The sequence below is a fragment of the Prunus avium genome, chromosome 1 (genome assembly GCF_965620075.1).
Source record: "Prunus avium chromosome 1, drPruAviu1.hap1.1, whole genome shotgun sequence".
NCBI classification, from domain to species: domain Eukaryota; kingdom Viridiplantae; phylum Streptophyta; class Magnoliopsida; order Rosales; family Rosaceae; genus Prunus; species Prunus avium.
This window is the reverse complement of record NC_142284.1, coordinates 13,879,962-13,903,264: the sequence shown is the minus strand read 5'-3', so window position 1 is coordinate 13,903,264 and position 23,303 is coordinate 13,879,962. Positions and strand designations below refer to the sequence as shown.

At 35.3% G+C, this 23,303-nt stretch overlaps 2 protein-coding genes across 3 annotated transcripts; both read right to left on the bottom strand.

The window, feature by feature from the left end:
- Nucleotides 1-6,107: 6,107 nt before the first annotated feature.
- LOC110773928 (phylloplanin-like) lies at nt 6,108-6,652 on the bottom strand. The gene is made up of 2 exons (XM_021978434.2): nt 6,496-6,652; nt 6,108-6,388 (listed from the first exon to the last, which is right to left on the bottom strand). Exons 1-2 carry the CDS (start codon nt 6,650-6,652, stop codon nt 6,108-6,110), a joined length of 438 nt encoding a protein of 145 aa, XP_021834126.2.
- A 3,902-nt stretch (nt 6,653-10,554) lies between these two features.
- LOC110773950 (uncharacterized) lies at nt 10,555-15,877 on the bottom strand. 2 transcript variants are annotated; one of them, XM_021978462.2, is made up of 7 exons: nt 15,467-15,877; nt 14,838-14,984; nt 14,234-14,508; nt 14,062-14,140; nt 12,455-12,576; nt 11,494-11,734; nt 10,555-11,046 (listed from the first exon to the last, which is right to left on the bottom strand). In XM_021978462.2, the coding sequence occupies exons 3-6, from the start codon at nt 14,483-14,485 to the stop codon at nt 11,501-11,503; spliced, it is 687 nt and encodes a 228-aa protein (XP_021834154.2). In that variant the 5' UTR covers nt 14,486-14,508; nt 14,838-14,984; nt 15,467-15,877; the 3' UTR covers nt 10,555-11,046; nt 11,494-11,500. The 2 variants fall into 2 exon arrangements, with proteins under 2 accessions (XP_021834154.2, XP_021834153.2); XM_021978461.2 differs by lacking the exon at nt 14,838-14,984 and having other exon boundaries at nt 15,467-15,875.
- Nucleotides 15,878-23,303: the final 7,426 nt, after the last annotated feature.

The window sequence follows — 23,303 nt, the reverse complement described above, 5'->3', positions numbered from 1 at the left end:
CCAATGGAGTAATGGGCTCACATCCTGTCGTGAAAGAATTTTTTTCAAATTCAATGGCCATTATCACGCATGCATGTTCCCCTAGTGCTTCAACTAAAGGACGAGTAGAGGAAGCTCTAGGCGTGCCAACTGAAACTAATACTGAGACCCTAAATGTTAATTTTTTATTGGGCCCTGCACTTTCCTTGGCTAGTGTCAGTAAAGACCCCACCCTTATTGGTGAGTCTGAGATTATTCATGCGGTTGTGGAAGATGTCGCACTCCACAAGACGACATCCTTGATTACTGAATCTGACCCCACAAAAGAGACGGAGCAGCCTACACAACAGAAACGTAGTAAGAAGAAATTTATCCTTGAAGGTGGCAACCCCCCGTCAAAAAGGAAAAAATTTCTTCCGTCGCTCAACCCAGGCTGCTCTCTAAAACTCACTAGAGGAACTGTGGGGGTTAGAGCTGGTGCTAAAGGGGGGCGCAAACGGGCACACGGCTCCACTGGTGTGGCTAAGTCTGCAATCAATGACTCATCGCTGTGTGAGGTAGTGGTGAGTCCATCCAAAGAGTTGGAAATCCTTGAACTGAGGGTTAAGAATGGTCTTATTGACGGCGGTGGTGGCTGGCCTTTGACAGCCACAAGAGGTCCATGAATCTACAATTTTGGAATTGTCATGGTTGGGGCATTTTCCTGACAATTCCTCACAGAAAGATGCTTTTATGCTCTATCAGCCCCTCTACTCTATGCCTCTGTATTCTTTTTGGAGGTGTCGGCAGCTATGCTTTTGTGCGTTTGTCTTTGTTTCCTACTGTAAATGTTCCCCTCCGATCCCTTGCGGCTTTGTCTCGTTGTTGGATCTTCTCCACCGTGTTACGTTCTGGTGCGTCTCTCCTCAGTAATACTATTGCTGTTGAGGATGCTTTTAAAGTGCTTTTGACACTTACCTCTCGGATTATGGTAGCGCTCTCTGTAGCTGTGATGGCGTATCCATCACCATCTTCCTCTCGGTTCTTTGGTTTCTGTGACTTCTCTGGTGGTTTTGGTCTTGCGTTGGGTGCCTTGCCAACTGGTTATTGGGGGTGCGGCTTTTCTCAGCTTCCTGTTTTACGGCTTTTCTTTTTGTTTCTTAGCGTTTGTTGTTCGTTTTAATTTGACTGGGTAAGAAGCTTGGTTCTAGCCTTGTACTGAGGTCTAGCTGCTTCTACCTGGTTCGTGTATTTCCGGCTCAGTTTGCAATCTATCCCGTTTTGGTTTCTTTGAAACCAAACATTGACCAAAAAAAAAAAAAGATATACATATGCATATATATATATATATATATACAATGAAGTGCTGAAGTGTGGCCATTGAATTCTGTCCAAATTATGGAGAGACAACCAAACACCCTTAATTTTTATTTTTTATAAAATAAACAGTAAAACCAACGTAGTTTGTCCAAACTACAGAGAAAATTTGAAAAAACCGCAAATTGACAAAATAATATTGAACAAATTTCCTGCAAATTGGGGATGCAAAAAGCAACTGCATTTTCTCTTGTGTATGAAACAAAACTCTGAATATTAACAACTTATTACTTCCTAGCACTCCAATTTAAAATCTTAATCATGAGAACTAGTTACGTTATTTTATTTTATAAGACAGAAACTTACAAAATGAGTGTCTCTGATGAAATGCTTGATAGTAGGCCTAGTAATGAGGTGAAGCGCTCCTCGTCCTTCACACTTGTGTTGTACTACTCATCTTTGTACCATGCAACCGACTCACAAAACAAACGCATACCATAATATGATATATTCTGAAATCTCATAAAGTAGTGGCTGCATCTCTGGTAACCTTAATTTCCTGTCAAAAAACAGCTATATATTGCACAACCTCTTTAGTTCCCTTCACCTCATCAACCTTTAGATGCTACTGTCTTTAAACCATGAAGAAACTTATAATTTGCACTCATAACTTTCTTTCCCCTTTTCAACAAATCCTGGAGGCTGCTGCTACATATATCTTCCGTGAGATCCCTTTTCCAACTTCTGATATGTTTATGAAATTCAGGAAATTGACGCCAAACACTGAAGACTTATTAGATTTCATAGAACCGTTACAACAGAAAACTATGACATAAGGTTGTCTGTTGTATTCAAAATATAGAATACGGTTTCACCTTTGGGCAAGAAACTATTCTAAGAAGTTTTGCATAGCCTAGCATAAATTCACAAGAACCAAAACTACAAATTCCAACACCTTTAGGCAAGATGAAATTTATACCTTTCAAGGTCTCCATGACTCACTATACATTAGTTTATAGTAGAACCCAGTAGATAATTTCTTTGGAAATCAATCTACTAGTCATATTCCATAAACTACAAATCTGAGTTTTCTAAATAATCCTCTCAGAACAACATCAAATAAGCTACTTTGGTAGATTATTAAGTTGGTCCAAAATAATTTTAAACAGATATCGAGTTTTTGAATAACAAACTAAATTTCTTTTAATACTTTAAAAGAACATAAAGCCACCAGCCAAAACAATTGAATGAGTCAATTGAATCCTGGTGTTTGTTAATGCATTAAAAAACACAGCAATCATCACTTAATTGAATCGAACTCAATAAACAATTTTGTGATGATTTTGACAACAGCTGCTTTTCCAATCATAAACAACATGAAATATATATATATATATAATTCAATTTGATACCTATCACCAAAAGGATGCATTTATATACACATATATTTTTAAATGAAAAATAAATAAATAAATAAATGAATAACTCTTCGATTTTAATTGCGATACATAATCAAGAGATGGGTTTTCTTTTATATTACAAAAACTATTATAGATTTACCGAAACCAGAAGGTAAATGTTGCTCTATATGTGTCAAAACAAAATGTATAAGGACACACAAAAGTATATAATCACATCACAATTTTGGTTTATGAGAATTATTAAATCACTTTGGCGAGGAACGAAAATCCTGCTATTAAACTTTAGCCAAAACATATATGCTATTTGAAGGGAATCAAACCCTTTTGATCAAACTTAGGAAAGCTAACAATAATCATGCATTAACCAAACATAATCCAACCAGAAAATATAATTTGGTATTACTTTATGCATAAAACAAAAAACAAAACAACAAAAATTGGTCCTACAATATAAAGAATATAAAGAATCGACAGTAAGGCACTCTTGATAATATGAAAACTTTCAATACATACTGCAACCTTGCAGGTTATTTCCATGTCAATGTCAAAAGTGGAAAAGTTGCAGAAAATACCAAAATAATAATAATAATAATAATCTGATTATTGTTCAGAATTTTCCTGAATGCAGCAATCGAAAAACATGAATAACTATAACTCAATCCAATCTTTTGAATCAGAAAATTGAAACCAAAATTCAAAGTAATCTCAACCCAGAGGTCGAGTTGTGGAAATAGTACTACACGATAAGCCAAAACAAAAAATTGGTGAATGAAATGATAAATAATTTGCGGAAGCAAAACCAGAATCATAAATAAAAAGACGATATGTTAATATCAAAAACAAAACCCATGCCATTTTATCCATCTCATTTGAGTTTCATTGAAGGATATTAAAAATTGAACCCTAAGGATGTTGAATTGGCTCTGATACCACATGTAAGAATACACCTCTAGCGGCATATCAACATCACAAAGGATTACAACATAAGACTTATGCAATATTAATAACAGATTCACTATTGATACATAATTGTCAAGGAATACATAGATGAAACAAGAACGATCTTCTACTCTCTGCAAGTCTCAATATGTTCTAGCTATCAATAGGTCAAGCCCAAAATAGAACTTGGCGACTTGTGAGTGCAGGGATCAGGTCCTTTTATATTGATCAAACCTTAACCATATCTCTCCTATTGTAGATAGAGTTAGTGTTTAAACAAACTGATAAACGTAAGCAATTGAGTCCTTATCAATATAATATAGCTACCAAGTCTGTCAAAACTAGGAGTCTTAGTACAACTGATAAATACAAACCCTATTATCTTGTTCTAATATGATAAACACAACATGTGATTATGCCAACTCACATAAGTCATCTTACAGATTCTACTACTAATATAGCCCTAATCACTTTTGTGCTAAAACCCCACACTTGCCGGGTTATACAGGTGGTTGGTCCTCTTTCAAATCTTAACAATTTATATGTTGGGGTCCGACCTCTTTGAACCTTAGAAACAAAAATACAACTAGATCAAGAGTTGGGAAATGTTAAATAATTGTTTTCTAAGTCGTTCCTTCCACGTTCCATAAGGGCGTCAATCTCTTATGTCAAGTTCAAATTAATTTTGAAATTAAACTCAAGTATTTCAAAGACCTCTAATGATTTCTATGGTGGTACCTGTCACGCCCCGGACCCGGGGGTAGGTGGAAATCCCGCGCCCGGTGTGTGAGAAAATAAAATAAAATAAAAAGAAAGTCGAAACAAGATTTAAAATAAACTTTTCTTATAAAAATAGTTCCAAAAAAATCTTTACAACTTTACAATAAATAAATAAAGCTCTATCACTCTCATCTAATTCAGCCTGAATCGGTTTAGTCCTTATCTTGCCCACTAATTCATCTGAAAAATTAAACAAGGTGAGGGATGAGCAACCACCGCTCAGTAGGGACATGAGACCTTACCACAGAAAATTGATATAAATAAATTAAGTGACATGCAATCACACAACAAAATATCAAATTAATAATATTAATGCATGAACGAATGCTCTTCATCTAATCCCGTTAATTCATATAACTGGACAAGCAGACCTGCACGTCCCATACCATGCTTATACCACTTGGTCCCGAATGCCCATTTATATGAACTAACACCCATTTCAATCATCCCACAATTCCCCTTTTGTTAGTCATCTTGTCTAACTCCCTTTCGCCAGTCTCGAATCACCCAATAAAAATCATGTGCACTGTGGGATCCCTGAGACCTAGTACCTGCCAAGAGTTAGACTCAACTACACAAAAAACTATTTCCATTACCCTCTTTTCCATCAACCCAAGAATTCCAGCCATCACCGATAACGTATGATCATGTCAATATTAATAAGATAACATAATGATAATTAACAACACTTAACCACCAAATATTAATAATAATCAAATAATAATATCATCTTGATATATTGCTCACGAAATTTAATTAAATCAATCTCCGTAAAGGTTTTTCAAGAAATTCCTACCTCGATTCCAAGGCATTGCTCCAAGTTAAGAAAATACAAGCTAAGTCCTATATCTCCCGCAAGAAATTCATCACCTCTCTCTCTCTCTCACGTTCTCTCTCTTTTTCACGCTGCATGTTTGTTATCAATGGAAGCAATAGTAAAACTTGCAAGCTTCCTATTTATACTAGAGTAAAGTCGGCAATTATCCTTCTATCCTTGGTTTGGCGGTTGAGGATAACTTTGGTATTGAGATAATATCTTATGAAGTGAAGACAGCTATCTACTTGGATAACAAGGCTATCCCTAGTCTGTTTACACGTCCCTTGAGCAATGCCACTTCTAGCTTATATTATCACCCCCAACTTATATTATTAAAATGGTAAGACAACTATATAAATATATATATATATATATATATATATAATTAATTTAAATATATAACAAAATATGCAACAAAATATTTATTTCTTCAAATTATTAATATATATACTTTTAAAAATACGGGTCTTCACAGTACCCTTGGAGGGTATAAAAATAATTTTGTATAATACTAGTATGAATTTTTCACAAGTCACATGAGCCCCCCACATTTTCTTCTTGTACATTTTTGTTCGTTGCTAGCTAGTTTCTGCTGCATGCACTCAATATGTGGCAAGGGCAAAGCATACAAGGTTTTTAAGTTGTAACTTGTAATTGAAATAAATGGCCGTTATTAATTATTTGATTGTGAAAGGAAGGAGCAGAGGATCGGCAGTGCAATAATCTGAATCCCAACCTTCGTTCTGGTACATGCATGGGAGGACTTCATGAACCATAACAGAAATTAATACTTGGAAAACAAATTAAGACGACTATAATCCTACAGAGGCTCCTATATATTATTGTTTAAACACTTGCTCATTTGTATAAGTTGCTCAGCCTTTGAGCATGAACCGACGTGGAACATAGGTATCGAAAACGACATCGCCGATTAAGGTTAGGAGGAACAGCAACTCCGATGAGAGAGTCCGTGTTGGAGACAAAGCGGCATTGCAATTGGCAAGTGGTGTGGTAACAACTAGCCTGCAATCAGACTCTATCGAAGAGGCAACAGAGATCGAAGGATCCAATAAGATATGAAACGCTCCGGCGTTGTTGGTTCTCGCAGAAACAATCGTTGTATTTTCACTTCCACACTGCAGCACCACAGTAGCATCTACACACAAATATATATATAACAAGTTTTTAATTCATTAAAACCAAATAAGTAACCTTAGGAAAGTAATTGGTGGCATCGGCCGGCTAATTAATTGATGAACTTACTTGGGAATGTTGGGGTATGAAGAGGATCGACGGCAATGTTGTCGACAGTGCAAAACACATGCCCTAGTATGCGGATCCCACGAACAAGGGTTGGAGAAACTGCCTTTGCAGAGAGCAAGAGGCAAACGCTTGCAACCAAAATTGCTCTGAAGGCCATATGCATTGATTCACTACGTACGCAAATTCAAGTAGTGTTAATTCTTGCTAGATTGCTATAAGAAAATATGGTGAATGTTTTCTGTACTCATAAGTTTACAAATATATAACAATCCGAAAGATTTACGAAAAGGAAAGAATCGCTAGACGCTGTGTCTAAGCTAAGGTGATTATACATAAAAGAAGGAAATGAAGTGATGTCTATGTAAATCAGCTGTACAAGGCAATAAGCTTCAATCAAAAGTCATCCTTCAATAATTAAGGCTTGATTTCTAGCAAATTAACTGATGATCACTTGCGAAATTTATTTGCGCACAATATTAACCAACTAATATTGTATATAAATCTTGCAGCAATAAGCTCCAAGAGGACAAGTTGAGGAAAAGTTTCAATCCCAATCTAACACATAATTGTGTTTTCTTGTAACGTATAAACCCAAAACCTTGAATCCTTCAACTAAAAAACGGTGTGTTTTATGACGTCATAACAACAACATCAGCCCTTAAAGATGAGCAGGGAATATCCAATTTTGAAGGCACATCTTACTCCTATTGAAGTGTAGAAAAGTGTGATACTGTATGTGTTAATCCTATGTATATATAAGACTGGTTTCTATATATTATGACAAGACCTATATGCATAAAAAAAATTGCATCTCCCAAAAATAAAATTGGATAGGCTAGAATCACGTCTGGATAGAAGCATCTCCCACTTGCTTCTCCATATAATCACTTTAGTGATTTTAAGTGATTCTGGAGAGAAGCATATGGGAGGTGCTTCTCCATAAAAGCACTTAAAGTGATTATATGGAGAAGTGATTTTCCATAGAAATGATTATTGGCCTATCTAAAATCACTCCCAAATGAGCCTTTAGGTGATTAGTTTTTGGGTCCTTTTAAGATTCGAGTTTGATTGTTATTTTAAATGAATTTGTGGTTATTGAAAGTAATTTTGGTAACAGAGGATGATAATTTGTATATAATTGAGATGCATGCAGCTTCAGGCGCCTTGGTTTGCATGCCATTTTGGAGGCTCCAATCTGATTACAGGAATTGAATTTTAAATAGCTGGGCTTAATATGTCTTGAAGTCTTCCCTTCCACAGTTTGTTGTATTGTTTTGTAAGTTTATAATCCATTTGGTTGCTGAAAAGTCGTAAGAAAGTCTAAAATCGAAGAAAAACTAAGAATTGAATGGTTTTTTTTACATTTTTTTTATTTTGTTAGTTAAATAGGGTGTACTTACTTAATTTTACATTTTGATTAAAATATTAGGATGTACTTAGTTAATTTTAGGGTTCGTTTATCAGCACTCTAAAAAAAGGCTCTTCGAATTTTTTTAATTTTAATTTTACAAACACTCTTTATCTTGGAAATAACATCTTTTGTTTATCTTAATTTTACTTATGAATAATTTGGGCAATGACACATAAGAAATTAAGCCACACACGCTGGATTTCTTCACTCAAATTAAAAGTTAGACAAATAGGGGACTCTCCAAACCCAAGCAATCTGACTTTGCATATGAATATATAATTGTATATTTTGTTTATGTATAATCATTTGATTTTTGAAACTTTTTAGAAGTTGAATTTACTATGAATGGCATTAGCATTGTTTTTGGTTTTTTTTTTTGGTTGAGTTTTTAATTTTTTAAATATTGCCTGATCGGTTCATAATTGTATATCATTTTGTACCCTTCTAGCTTATGATTTGGTTATGTTTTTGAGTTAAACTTGTGCTTTTAATCCTTTTTGTGTTTATCTTTCAGCTTTAGGTAACAATGATGGCTTTGGATAGGAAATGATGCAATCCATGCATGTTAAAGCCTGATTTGGATAAAGGGAAGAAGTGCTTAAAGACAAACTCATTTTGGCTACAGCCCCCTGCCAGCCCAGTTTCGTAGGTCATATTGCAAGCTTTGTTTCAGCAACCTACATAGCTCGGATGAGGCCACATTCTTCATGAAAGTTGTTCCAATGGGTGTGTAATATAACATATCCAAAATTCAGCCCCATTGGATAAATATGGAGCCTGTTACCTAGCAAACACAGAGCCATGCTCAGGATGGATTTTATCAGCGCGCAAAATGAGTTAGCAATTTGTTTTGGCCTTAACTTCCTCCTCCGACCTTGGATTGGCCCAAATGATATATGGCTGGAAAGAAGACATTCTGAACTTCAAGTTTGAGTGCTTAAAGTCTTAATTTGCTTAAGGGAAGCCCAATTCGTAAGCCCTTGAAGTTGCTGGTCATGCTGACCTCAGGATGAGCTATTATTTCTGGTTGGAAGCTTGGTCATGGTGACATGAAGATGAGCTAGGGCTGCTGGTGGGATTTATTAGTGAAGTGCATCAACCATTTCAGATTTTATAATGGAAGTGTTGTATGCATTAGCCATACTTAATTCAGATTTTCAGCTTCCTTAGGCCTATATATAGTGAGGTTTCCCAAGCTTGTAAACACACCCCAAGGGGGGGGGGCTCTCAAACACTTCTCTAGAGCTCCCTTCCCTTCTCTCCCTCAAATTCTCTTAGTTTCATTTTCTAGTTTTCAATTGTTGTAATGAAATATTTGTGCTGAAATTTTCCTTTAAGTCTTTCCAAGTTCTACTTTAATTTTCATTGTTATGTAAATTCTTTTCTTTAGTTTCAAGTTTGATTAGTTTCCAAGTTTCAATTATGATTTTTGTTCTTATTCATTATGCTTATAAGTTAATATGCTAGTTTGAATGATTGATCACCATTTAGGCTTGCATGTTAGCTATCTTGGTTTGAATTAAGAGTAGACACCATACTTTAATTCGAATTGAACGATGAATAGGAAGAGTATGTATGGACATTCGACAACAGGGATTAGATACATGCTTGGTTGTTTAAATTGTTCTTCTATGCTTAATGGGTTCCTAATGCTTAATTTTAGGTTAGACAACAAATGATCAAATTAGGGAATTAGGAACACAAGGTTATGACCACACACCATGGCTTAATCATACATTAGCTAGAATCAATCCGTTAATCTAATTGAACTTGGGAACTTATCTGCTTGAGTTAGTTATTTTCTTTCTTCCTTGTTTTATTTATTTCCCTTCTTTTTCATTTCTGTTTTGTGTAGGGAAAATGAATTGAATCATTCAATCACCAATCCTCGTGGGATCGACCTCGCACTTACATACGCTATACTACCGAACGGCTCGTGCACTTGCGAGTATCACAAGTTGAGGATGCAGCTGAATCCATTTTGGTGAAAATTCCTGGATCTGCCTCTGCTTGTGGACAAAAAGTCTCAGGTTTGAACTCCTATGGCATCTTGGGTGTGTGTGAGAAACTCCCTCCCCTATAGTTTAGACTATAGTTGTACTAAAAAAAAAGTCATTTTGCCCTAAAAATTCAATTTCTACCTTTATGTTTTCATAAGTGAGGAGTATGTGATTACTTTTTTGGAGTGTTAATAACAAACTAGTCTTACATAGGTCAATATAGAGAACTTTTTAACTTTTTTTTTTCTTTCTGGAGTTTTAAATATATACAAGAGAATAGCCTTAATTTTGTGATCTTTTTGGTTTTTCATTTTGCCTTGTCAAAAAGGAGATGAGGAAAACTCACACACACGTAGGCACTATGGGAACCAGAACCTAGGACTACTACTAACACCCCATTGGTAATTTTGTGACTATTTTTTTTGGTGGTAAATCCTTGAATTCTACTGGTATATGGAATGTGGAACGGTCAAAATCAAAGTTCCCAAAACTCAAGGTCATCACTTTGCACCACAATTCCCTCTTATCTCATAATGACAAAAAATAAATAAATAAATTCAGCTACAACGATCAGCACTTGCAGAATGAATCAGTACACTCTGAAGTCTGAATAATCACAGTTAACTGCTAGTCTGAAACTTTTAATAGTTCAACACAAATACAAAGTATATTTTTCTATCAGAAATGCAACAAGGTTACAAGGTTACAAGAGGCAGTAACAGAGGTTGTTGGAAGCATTTGCTTACTATTGTGGTTCAGTAAACACTGCTGCCTGCTGTCTACTAACCCAAAACAGATATTATAAATTCTTTAAAAAAATACATTGTCCAATTAGGATTTAATATTCCTCAACCTCCAAGGAAACAAAGAATTTTACTAGCACAATATAGAAACACCAAAATGCCATAATGAGGGTTATAAAGGAACCATTTTGACAAAGCCCACTGTTAGAATGTTTGGGAAACTGAGATATTCTGAACTTTACAAATGCCTGAGCTAGCTAACCTCTTAGTTCAATAACTAGCAGCCCCGATACAGCATGAAGACCCTTATTACAAACATAATAAGGTCTAGGGTAATCAATAGATCTTGTGCAATCTTCACCAAAATTTTCCTTTTCCCATGGTGGTACCTAACCGCCTGCATCATAAAGTGGTATCAATTAGCATACTCAATGAGTAATTAGTAGCAATGATCGGGTATCTTCCAACATGGGAGGGCTTGCCTCATTTGATGCCATGAAAGACATTTACATATAGATTTCTTAACTTACTCAAATGCTTATAAAGAACCCTAACCTAAGTTTGAAAAATAGTGTTCACCAAGTATTTTACAACAAAATCATCTACTCGAAACAATATTGCTAGGGAGGCCACAGTTTTGTACCACATTTGATACCAGATGATGTAGCAAGTGATGTGTACATGCCACGTGAATAAATTATTTTATCTCATTGGATGTTTTATACATCGCTTGCCACATCATGTGGTTTTAAAATGTGGTACAAAAAATATGGTGTCCCTGGCATTAGTAACTCGAAATAAAAGGTCATAAACACAATCACCCCAATTAAAGAGAGAAATATACTCTGCAATCACTTGGTAGGAAGGTAGACCCTTATAGTGTCTTTCATTCTAAGCCTTTTACGACAAGTTGGGCATTTGTGCTGAACTTTTATTGAGGCTTCAATACACATCTTGCAGAAGATGTGACCACACTTCGTTGATGTCTCTTCACTCAACGGGCCCAAGCATATTGGGCAACTGAAGGCGGGTGTCTCTGGAGGTGGCGTGCTCTGAGGAAGTTCTGGAATAGGCACTTCCTTTGTCTGCATTAGAAAACTCCACAGGTTTAGCCTTAAAACTTTGACAATCAATTAACAATTGATTAAGAATGAGAAGCTTATCAAAGCCAGAGTTTGTAACTAAAATTATTGAAGGCCTCTCCAAGCTATGTGTGGACTAGGTGTTCACACAAACCATATGTCTACAGAACTTGACTCTTTTATGTAAGGTCATATTCTTGACCATCCATGCAGTGAAAATGTAGGTAGAATTCCAACCTAATAAAATTTTGAGAAATGAACATTGAACATAGATACTATTAACCTTCAGAATGTTATGTGTTATTTCCTAGTCTCCTTTCTGATTTTCAACTTAATAAAATGTTCTCTGATAAGTTCTTTTTGGTTGCCCATGTATGAGTTTATTATTTGCTGACAGTCGTAGGGAAATCTGAACTTGGAAAAAGAGTCAATCATGAGGCCTTCCAACACTTGCTAGAGACTATTTACTTGAAAGCTGAATTAAAGATAAGGATTGCATTCAGTGTTGCAGTTCCATAATTTAAGTGCACCAAGCTTCTGACCCAGACAAAAAAGAAAGGGCTCTAGACCAAACATCTGTTACGTCATCAATATCTAGAAGAAAAAACCTTTGACTACAAATATAAACAAAAATAATATGGGAAGACAGCACCGCGAGTGAAGACAAATTACAGACATAAATTACGCTTAAGGAAATATCATGACAAGAAATCGTTAAATCACCTTGTTTTCATCACTGTCTTCAGAGCTGAAGTGAAGCTCCCAATTTAAAACTGCTTGATTTCGTAAAGTTCTTCTACGCTTGTGGCAATGAAGAGGAATTAGATGTGTTTGAGCAGCCACATCTGAAGATAAGCAAAAGATGTAAGAAGCTTCTTGTACCAGAGAAGTGACCACAATAAATTGACTTGGCAACCTCAACTGCTAGCTTCAATAAGAACTTGAAGCATTTATAACTAAGTTCACTTTGAAATAGTTACTTAAATTGCATTATTCACTAAAAGTAAATAGAACACGTGTAAAAGAGCGAACCGGTAGTCCCAAAAACTGCAGAACCAAGTTTGAATACTTTCTATGTGGTATTCATACAAAATTCTATCTGTGTTTACCCCATTCCTTCGCAAAACCATTAACCATAAAGTAATCATGAAGTTCTTTCTAGGAAAAAAGAATGAAAGGGAATGCCAAGTTATTTATCCTTTAGAGGGAAATGAATGAATGATGTCAGACTAAAGGCTCTTCAAAAATTAGAACCTAAAGCATCAAAATGCTAAATAAGGTGTAGATGACTGAAAAGAGCACTGCTATTCACAGCCGCTCAAAAGCGACTGCACACAGAGTCTCCCTCACTTCCACCTTCAAAGGATTACACATGCATCTCTCTTTCCAAAAAATTAAAATAAGTTTTGTTCTCTGTTTACTCATTAATCAATTATTTCTAGAGATGTAGAAAAAGAGATCAGATTTATGGGTTATGGGCATGAAGAAATAGAGATTTCTGACGTGTTGTTTCTGTGCTTTGAAGTCGACGCAAGAGATTTTTAGGGGTTTTTTTTTCAGTCAAAATGGTGAAACTTCATTGAAACATGGTGCAGCAGCCCATAAGTACAAGCGAAGCAAGACAACTTACAAAAACCAAATACTGCAGGGGGAACCAAGTCTCCCAGAATCAAAAAGGAGATTTTGTTTTTGATAGAAAGAAAAATGAAGTGGCTGTTGGGTTTTCTATGGCTATCGTTGGGTTTAGGAGAAGAAAGGTAAAATGAGAATTCAGTTCATAACAAAAACTCATTTATTTCTTTGACAAGTGAGATACACGTGTATTATTCTAATAGGAGTAAATTGGCGACGGTCCTCACAGTTGCTGTGGATAGCAATTCTCGACTGAAAATGGCTTACACAAAGAATACTGGCAGAATAATAGATCTTAAAGAGCTTGCTACGCATATAAAAACTGCCAGACATAACTGAAGAAATATCTACCTAAAACTTTTCAACTTGAGCCACAATAAGTTTAGATAACTATAATTTCTCCTGAACTGAATTCAATGGGATCCTAGGGTCCTCCGCTTGAAAAAAAACAAAGGTATACTGTAGTTTAGAGGAACTAAAAGAAATAATTCGAATGAAATTAGGCTGCCAAGAAATAGCAGGCATCACGGTATTTTGAGACAATAAAATTTTAAAAATGGTTTCAAGCACAACCATTTTTGTTTATGAACAATATGGCAATCACTTACAGAAGAAGGGATCTTATAAAATGTGTAAACAAATCAAATCAAACAAAAGCACGGTTTAAGAATAAAAGAAAAAGAACTATGCAACAAAACCTGAAAGGCCATTATGCTGTTCTGTATTGGTAGCAGGCACATCCCGCACCTCCAGGTTTCTACTGGAGTTATTCTTGGCCTGACAGCAGGAAGAAGAATCAATAAGTATGCTTATACGAAAACAATGGAAGATTAAAAAATGAATCATAAAAGAAAATCTAAAATCACTTACTTGGGCATATATCCTTGGGGAAATTATGACAACTTCATCATCAATGACCTCACAATCAAGTGAAGCTTGTGGTTCTGACCGACTATGTGCTTCATCTTGACCTTGTTGACTATTGTCCCAAGTAAATCTGGCATTTAGAACCATGTCCTCACAAGGAGCTGGATAGTTGAGGTCCACAGTTAGTGGCATCTTCCCCCTTTGAGAATTCCTCACTTTCCCTTCTGTAAATTGCCCTAATGAGTGTGAGGCCATGCTACTGTGAAAAGGTCAAAATCCTATACATCCAGAAAGAAGAAGAATACTGGTTGTTAACAAAGGAAATCTACATGCTCTACTTTAAAGAACTTAAAATCTTTAAAAACCAAAAGCATTGATCAAATAAACCAAAATGCAGGCATGACAAGTATACCAAACAACTACAAGATCTGCAGCATCTCCAATAAACAAAATAACATACAAGATCTGCAGGGTCATTTAGTTGGCAACTTGGAAAAAAAAAAGGATAATTCTCCAAAGGAGAACTCTTTTCCTTTTGTTTGGAAATAGGAAAAAACTCAAGTAACAGAAAACAAATATATAGTACATAAGCAGTTCATTACTAAACTTTTTTTCGTAAATGTTATACTCAGTGGCACAGCAGCCATATGCCATGACATCAGAGCCCCACGCAGCGGCGTACACATACACAGATGGGTGTGAACAAAACGTTTGACGAGTCATGTAAGCATCCACATCATGAAGTAAAACAATCCTGTAAAAAAGTTCTAATAAGCGTAATGTTTTCCTTTATATATGGGGAAACATAAACCTATTAAGTGATCATCCCCCTATGGTTTCAAAAAGGTTTTCAAAGTTGCTACCAAGTCCAATTTGATCCAAATCAAACACAAATTTTTGAAAGACACCTAAACAACCCATCAAAACAGAGCTCTTCTACGCAAACAAAATCTCTTAGTCACAATCTAAAAGTCAATAATAGGCCCCGAGTGCCACCAAAAAATAAAATTAACCCCTTATTATTTCATTAATCTAATCAATTGGGGTCCTTCTAAATCGATCAAACAATAATGATATAATCTTCACCTACATGTACGTTCTATGTAAGCAAAGATGCAACCGGCAAACAAATACCCACGAATCAAACGATGAAAAAATCCAAAACCCAGAAGTCATCCATCAAGAAGAACAAGATTCAACACAAGAACATACGTCAAAAAGGCAAAAACAACGTACCTTTAGAGTCAGACCCGGAGCGAGAGAATCAAGAACAGGTCTTTTGATGCAAAGCACAAAATGGGTTGAACAGATTATATTATGGCAATCAATCAATTTATAGACAGAGAGAAGAAGCAGAAAAGGATAAGAACGGTGAGGGGGACAAGGATGCGTAGAAAGTTCGATGTATCTTTCTCTTTTCCTTTTCCGTCTTTCTTTTCTTTCCAAGTTTTCGCTACTGTGATTGAGAGAGAGAGAGAGAGAGAGAGAAAATCAGAAAATCTCTTTTGGGTTCTCGTAGAATCGCCCTTTTTGTTATGCGACTTCCTGGAAATTCAATTCCAATTTTGTTTCCAAACAATTTTTGTTTTGTTTTGTATGAATTCAAGTCTCAGTGGCTTTCTCTCTGTCTTTGTTTGTTGTTGGGGTCTTCTCTCCTCCGGCATTTCGAGTACGTGGACTCGCAATTTAAGAAAAAGTCAAACTCATGGGTCAAGTAATCAATCGAGTCCGTGGTCGGTGAGTGTGAACCGGGCCAGTGACCCGATAGCTGTATATTTTCTTTCTTTCTTTTAAAAGTGAATTACGACTTTTGCAATTTTATAAAAGGTTTTATTTATTTTAGCAATCACATTCCGTCTCAGGAAATGTTATTTGGAGTATAGTTTTTATTTTTCCTACAATATTATTATTTTAGACAAAAAAAAATACAATATTATTATTTAGTCTATATTTATTAAAAAGTGCTATATTTAGCAATATACTAAACAAGAAAAATATATACGTATTACTTAAATAAAAAACTTGAGTCGTGACTAATGGGGATCATACTAAAGGGGGTGTATTTAATTTAAATTTTAAAAGATTTTAAAGAAGTTTAAAAGTTCAAGTGTATTCAATCACGATTTTATATAAGTCTATACAATTCTGGATGTATTCAATTCAAATTTTTTAAACTCCATTCAAAATTGGATGTATTCAATCACGGCTTTAAAAGACTTCATAAAAGTTTGGGTATATTAAAAAACTCATTGATTTTAAAGGAAATGCAAAAAGTGGTGGATTTCGTTTGATTATAGACTAAAGGGTGTATTCAATTGGTATTTTAAAAGACTATTTTGAGATAAATAAGTCTTGTGGTATTCAATTAAGACTTTTAAATAATCTAAAAAGTCTTGTGGTATTCCATTAAGATTATTAGGATTTTTCAAAGAGCGTGTCCAAATCTAGTGGTATTCAATCAAAGACTTTAAACAAATGACAAAAAGTCTTTTGATATTCAAAAACTTGCTAATTTCGAAGGATGTTTTTTAAATGTGGGATTTGTGTGACTTTTTAGTGGGAGGTATAAATACTAAACCTTATTTCAAATCTCACCCTAACCCATCAGACTTTTTATGTGAGATTTTTTTTGTCTGCTAGGGAAGATTAACAGCTCTTCTTGAACAATGTATTGCTTCCTTCTCATGTTGTGTCTTCTTGCGTATATGGTCCTTCTCATGTTGTCTTCTCTCAGTGGCCCTTCGCAACAGTAGTTTGTATATGGTCTGTGTCTATGGCCCTTCACTTCATATCCCTCTCCTAATATTAGCAACTTAGAGTCAGAGATGAGTTCTTTTTTAATTACAGGGTGGGATGGTTTTGTTGTTGTTTTTCCTTTTACTGGGTTTGCAGGGTGCCTTTAAAATATATACACCAATTGTTCTTCGGATGGGGTTTTAAAAACTGATTTATCAAGCATCATGGGCTGATGATCATCTCCTTTACTGTTTCAATGGCAGAGGCTTCGGGAAGCTCGTATTACTTGTTGGAGCCTGCTTAGGATCACTTACTATCATTGCAGTTTGTAAGTACAATCAATTACAAATCATTTTATTTGGTAGTTTTCTAGTTATTTTATACTTTGATCAATGAATAGAATTTCATGTCTCCTATAGCGTTTGATAATTTCTTTGGCTTCTTTTATTTATTGTGCTAATATCCTTATTTTTGTACCAAAGTTAGAAAGAAAATAGAAAATAGGAAAAATGAGTGAAATTATTTTCTTTTCTTTTCTTGTTTGGTATGATACGGATTCTTGTGAAATATTCTTACATGTGTTGTAGTAGTAATTTAAATGGGGGATTCACAACAAGGGAATAACAAAGGAAAGGGCAAAGAGAAAGAGAATTATGAATCTTGGACCATGGACGATACCAATGAGTTGTTGCACCTCTTGGTGGATGCTATCAATAGTGGATTGCGTGATGCTAATGGGTCACTTAGCAAGCAAAATGTAGAAAGAGAAAGACAGCAGCTTCATATACATATTATATTGTTGATAAATTTTTTTGTAGCCTCATTGTACTAAACATGGACAACTTTTAGTTTTTTATGCAGTTATTATATTGTAATGTGTATCTATATGACTTGACTTGAGTAGAGAATAGTTGGCATGCATATCAGTTCATCTACATGGTATTATTTTCTTCTTTTTATTGTTTTGCAGCGTTGTATATATATATTTTTATATACGTATAATGTCATAACAGAGCATGTATGAAGGTAATGATATAGAGGAAGAAGAAATTGATGACGAAGATATGGATGATGAAGAAATAGATGAAGAATTTTATGAAGCCATTTACACATCAGTGATGGCAATTTATGCAGTAATGCATGTGCTAAATCAGTTTCTGATTATGGTGCGTGGTGAACATATTGAACGTCCATTAACTCAATGGTGAATTACTAGCATTGGATATGACTATATACATCAAGCATTGAACGATGATCCTGCAATCTTCTGACAAGTATATAGAATGTATCCAGATGTATTCCGAAATTTATGCACAATTCTTAGAGAAAAAACACTTTTCGAGTATACAAGATTTATTTGTGTTGAAGAAATGCTTGTATTCCTACAAATCATTGGCCAAAATACTCGATATTGTGTAATTTGTAATACATTTGGCCGAGGTGTGTGTTCCTACAAATGCTTGCAGCGTTCCTACATATATATATATTTTACATTTCATACTAATTTTATATGTATAGTATATATAATTAGGTAAATATTTCCTAGTGAAGCCAATTTCTAGCTCCATTTCGAGGTGTGCGATATCATCTCCAAGATTTTACAGGTCATGATAATGACCCTCAAAATAAAAATGAATTGTTCAATCTTCGTCATGCGTCCTTGAGGAATGTGATCGAGATGATATTTGGCAATTTTAAATCGCGGTTCATAATTTTTAAGTCAGCGCCTCCATTTCCATTTAAGACACAAGCAAAGCTTGAGTTAGCATGTGTAGCACTACATAAATTTCTTCGCAAAGAGTGTCGTTCTGATGAATTTCCAATTGAACCAATAGATGAATCTTCATCTTCAGTATTACCAGTTAATGAAGAAGATAATTTTGAACCTATAGTTCAAACCCAAGAGCAGCAACGAGAAGATATTAATGCATGAAGGGCTAGCATACCTTTAGATATGTGGAGAAATGCTACTTAGGAGGACATGCCCATCAAATTGGCTATTAAAAGATTGGGAAAATTGTATTGGCTTTTACTTTTCTTTATTAAAATTGGTTATCTTTTTCATTGACTTGTAACTTTGAATGTTTGCTTTTATTTATGGTTCCATTCCGTCTAATCCCGTTTATGTTACTGCTGCAAGTGTCTACAGCTTGAACCAATTGACTTTCATTGGCTTTTTATTTAAGCAGCCTAGTAACCTTATACTTGTCATACAACCTTTTGGAAGGACAACTTCCAGCAAACTTAGTACTCTCAACCTTTCAACCAACCATTTCGAAGGACAACTTCCAACAAGCATTGGAAAGCTGGTGTCTGTAAAGGCAATTGACTAGACAACCATTGCTCATCATCCGACTAAAAGTTGGTTGGTTAGCATTATAAAAGTAAAAAATCCATGTGATCCTTTCAAATCTTATAAATTCTTACGATATAAATCTTTTAAAATCCAAAAGTAAAAAATCATGATTATAAAAATCCTTAAATAAAATCTTATAAGTCATTACATTCCTAAATAGTCTTTTAAAATTCATTCAACTTATTTATCCATAAATAATCTTTTAAAATCCCAATTGAATACACCCCCCTAATTTTATAACAGGACCCACCCCGAATTCCTCAGAATCCGTGATAAATCCTGTGGTTTTTCCGACATCAAACCAATGCCGGGCCCACTTACTAACAACATCCTCTTCTTTGAAAACAAAGGAAAAGAGGCTCGAGACTTTCTACCGAAATTTCGGCAGAGTCTCCGATGAAAAAAGGACTTTTCCCAAAATTTCAACTTATCGAAACACAGTAACAAAAGTCTAACTAGCAGCACGCACACTGTAAAAGCACACAATTTACAGAATAGGCCTTCAGCCTTAAATCCAACCCTACATGGGCGATAACAAAGCAATTGTAAGGAAGACTTCAGTTTACAACTGAAATGAAATTCAACGGAAATTAAACAAATAGAAATGCCCTGCAGAAGTTCAGGGCGCGAAAGTACAATTCTTGGCTCGGTTGCTTGGCTCAGATCAAGCTATTGCCTAGGGGCGCAAAACAGAAAATCGTGAGAGAATTAAAACAAAGTTTCCACATACTTGCCCCACCGTTTATAAAACGATGCCAAAGCATGCAATTAAAACTATTTATGTACAATCACAAGCAATTCTAACGACTTAGGCCATAATCAATCATCAATCCAAATGGGTTTCAAACTCGTCATAACCACAAACATATTTTAATCACAACCATTTAGTAAAATTGAAATATAAACAAGTATTTAATCTCACCTTGACTGGGTTTCAAGACCACCGACATATTCAAAACCAAACTCAACAAAAGTAATAGTTCAATTCGTGGCTGCACCTAGGTGTAACTCCAGGCTACCTACGTACCCCTAGGTGAGGGATCAAGCTACACGTAGTTCTTATGACAAAAGAATCACAATTTAGAAGCATACAAATTTTGTCCAAGTAAAACCCACAATTTAATTTAGATTCATTCTCCTCAACTTCAATTCCCACAAGGCATATAACTAAATATTTTGACAACTCCTTTCTTCCATGACTCAACTCAAAACCATTTCCTTGTAGAAACTCACAATTACTAAGCATACTCTTTTAAAACTAACCAATTACTCTGAAACTTAAGTTACTTTTCCAAAATCATTTCTTTCCCGCAACCAACCCTATCCAAGGCATATGTTGCATAACAATACTGTCCAAACATCAAAACTATGATCATGCCTGTGCAGAGCACTCACCATGCACATCCTCAAGAAAATCCCACCGTCGTTCCCTTTAAACTTTTATCTTTACATATACACATTTCTTAGACATGCACGACGGAATCCTCGACGCCCGTGCGGTTGAAACTTAATCCCCAGACACGCACGATGGAAACCTCAACACCTGTGCAGCTGTAACTCAAAACCACTACCCCAAATCCCAAAACACAAGGTCATATAATTAATATCATAAAAACTCAACCCACAACCAAATTTCCAATTAACCATTAAACATTATTCATTTACTTAATAAATATAATAGACTTAGATGAACACGTAAGACATTTATAGTAATATCTGACATCTCAATAATCAAATGCCAAAATCCACACATCCCCTGTTCAAATTTCGTAAATAAACCCAATATCACCCATATCTCAAAATCACCAAAGTCCAAGACCCAAATTCATATACTTCAATACTAATAATAATAACAATAATAATAATATTAAAATAATAATCCTTTGAAAATCACATATTACATTGTGAAAGCTGAAACTAGCATGATAATAAAATCCCATAACATATTAACCCGAGAAAAATAAACCGATTTTCAAACCAATCACATTTATGCAAGCAATTCCATATTTGAAAAAAAAACAAATATTCACTCACCCATTATCTATATACGTATATATCTAAATTACAATCCACATCATCATCATGTATCAGGGGAAAACAATCCAACACGGGGATTGTTTGACTAAACCACATGGAAGAATTCTCAATTGACCAGGTGGCTAGGGAATGAACTATCCAATCGGGAGGAAACTGCCGCTCTACAGCACACACGCTGGAAAATCCGACACCACAGGTGGCTAATCTAAGTCATACGCACGCAAACTGCAAGTCAAGGCCTACGGCACAAAGGTGCTCGGATCTTTACTATATGCTGGAAAATCCAATGCCACATGCGGTAAAGTGATAGTAACTAAGTGAGCCCACAAGTCGGAAAATCCAACGCCACGTGTGACTAAACCAAATCATGTCCTACATGCGCAAACTACTTTACCACACGCCGAAAAAGCCAACTCAACATGTGATAAAGTGATAGTAACTAAGTGAGCTCACACGCCGGAAAATCCAACGCCACGTGTGGCTAAACCAAACCATGTCTTACGCGCATAGACTGCTTTACCACATGCCGGAAAATCCAACATCACATGTGATAAAGTACTAACAAGTGAGTCCACACGCCGGAAAGTCCAACGCCACATGTGGGTAAGGTAACTAGTATACAAGGGAGCCCACACGCCGGAAAATTTAACACCACGTGTGGGTATAGTAACCAGGAAAGGTACATATGATGGTGAGATTCACAACCCATATATATAATATAAAAATAATATACCCTCCCTTAATTCCATTTTCCCAAATTCTCAATATTCCAATGTACCCAAATATTTATTCATAATATAGAAAATAAATTTTCACAAGCATAAATTCCATAAAGACCCAAAATATTCATCGTCTCAATAATCAAAATAATCCAAAGTATATATATATGTAAGACAATCTATAAAACACTTTCATAATCAAACCCATATCACCCAATCCATATATTTTAATGATAACCATAAAAACCATATCACATTCTAATAAAATCACAGTCATAACATATATAAAGAGTAATGCTATTTAGATACACAACATTGACCACTTTAGCTGATCACCTTATGTGGCAACTGATGTGTCATGCCAAGTCAATTAATGAATGTCGCCATGTCAAAAAACCCTAGCGTTCCTAGTAAGTAGACTCATGGTAACATTCATTAATTGACATGGCATGACACATCAGTTGCCACATAAGGTGGTCAGCTAAGGTGGTCAATGTTGTGTGTCTAAATAGCATTACTCATATATAAAACATCAATAAACCAAATAAGCCAAGTTCTAAATCAAATCTCATTTATCCATGCAATTCCATATTGGAAAAGTAACGCTCAATTAAAACAAGGTCCACTTACTTCCTAATAATCATAACCGAGTCCCAAGACTAGCTTTCACAACCAATTAATCAAGCATCCCATAATCATATATTCCATAACTTCAAATATTTCATGAACTTCAAAAATCAATAATATAATCTCATAATTCCAACATAGTCAAAATAACTCAAATAACAATCAAGACTTGTTTAAGGTCATTCTAGTACTTTTCGAAGGGTGAAACTACCTCAAAAGACTCATGGTCAATTGAGGGGTCAAACTTCCCATATTATTCAACTAGGCCTGCGGGACCCACGACCCCCGATTTTCGATCCTAAAGTTCATACGGGTTCAACAAAGCCTACTTAATACGTCATATAAGTTTGGTCTCGATCGAGCGGTTGGATGTAAGCTAATCGCACGATCGGAAGGCGATTGCTTCGACCAACCTTAGAATAATTGATTTGGAGTATCCGAGACTCTGATTCTCGATCCGCAAGTTCCCACAAGATCCTAAATGTACAGAGAACAACATATTTGAAGTTGGAACCGATCCAACGGTCAGAACCTATCAAACTCGGATGTCGCCTATTAGGCGTAATATCCGTTCGACTGTCATACGATAACCAAATTC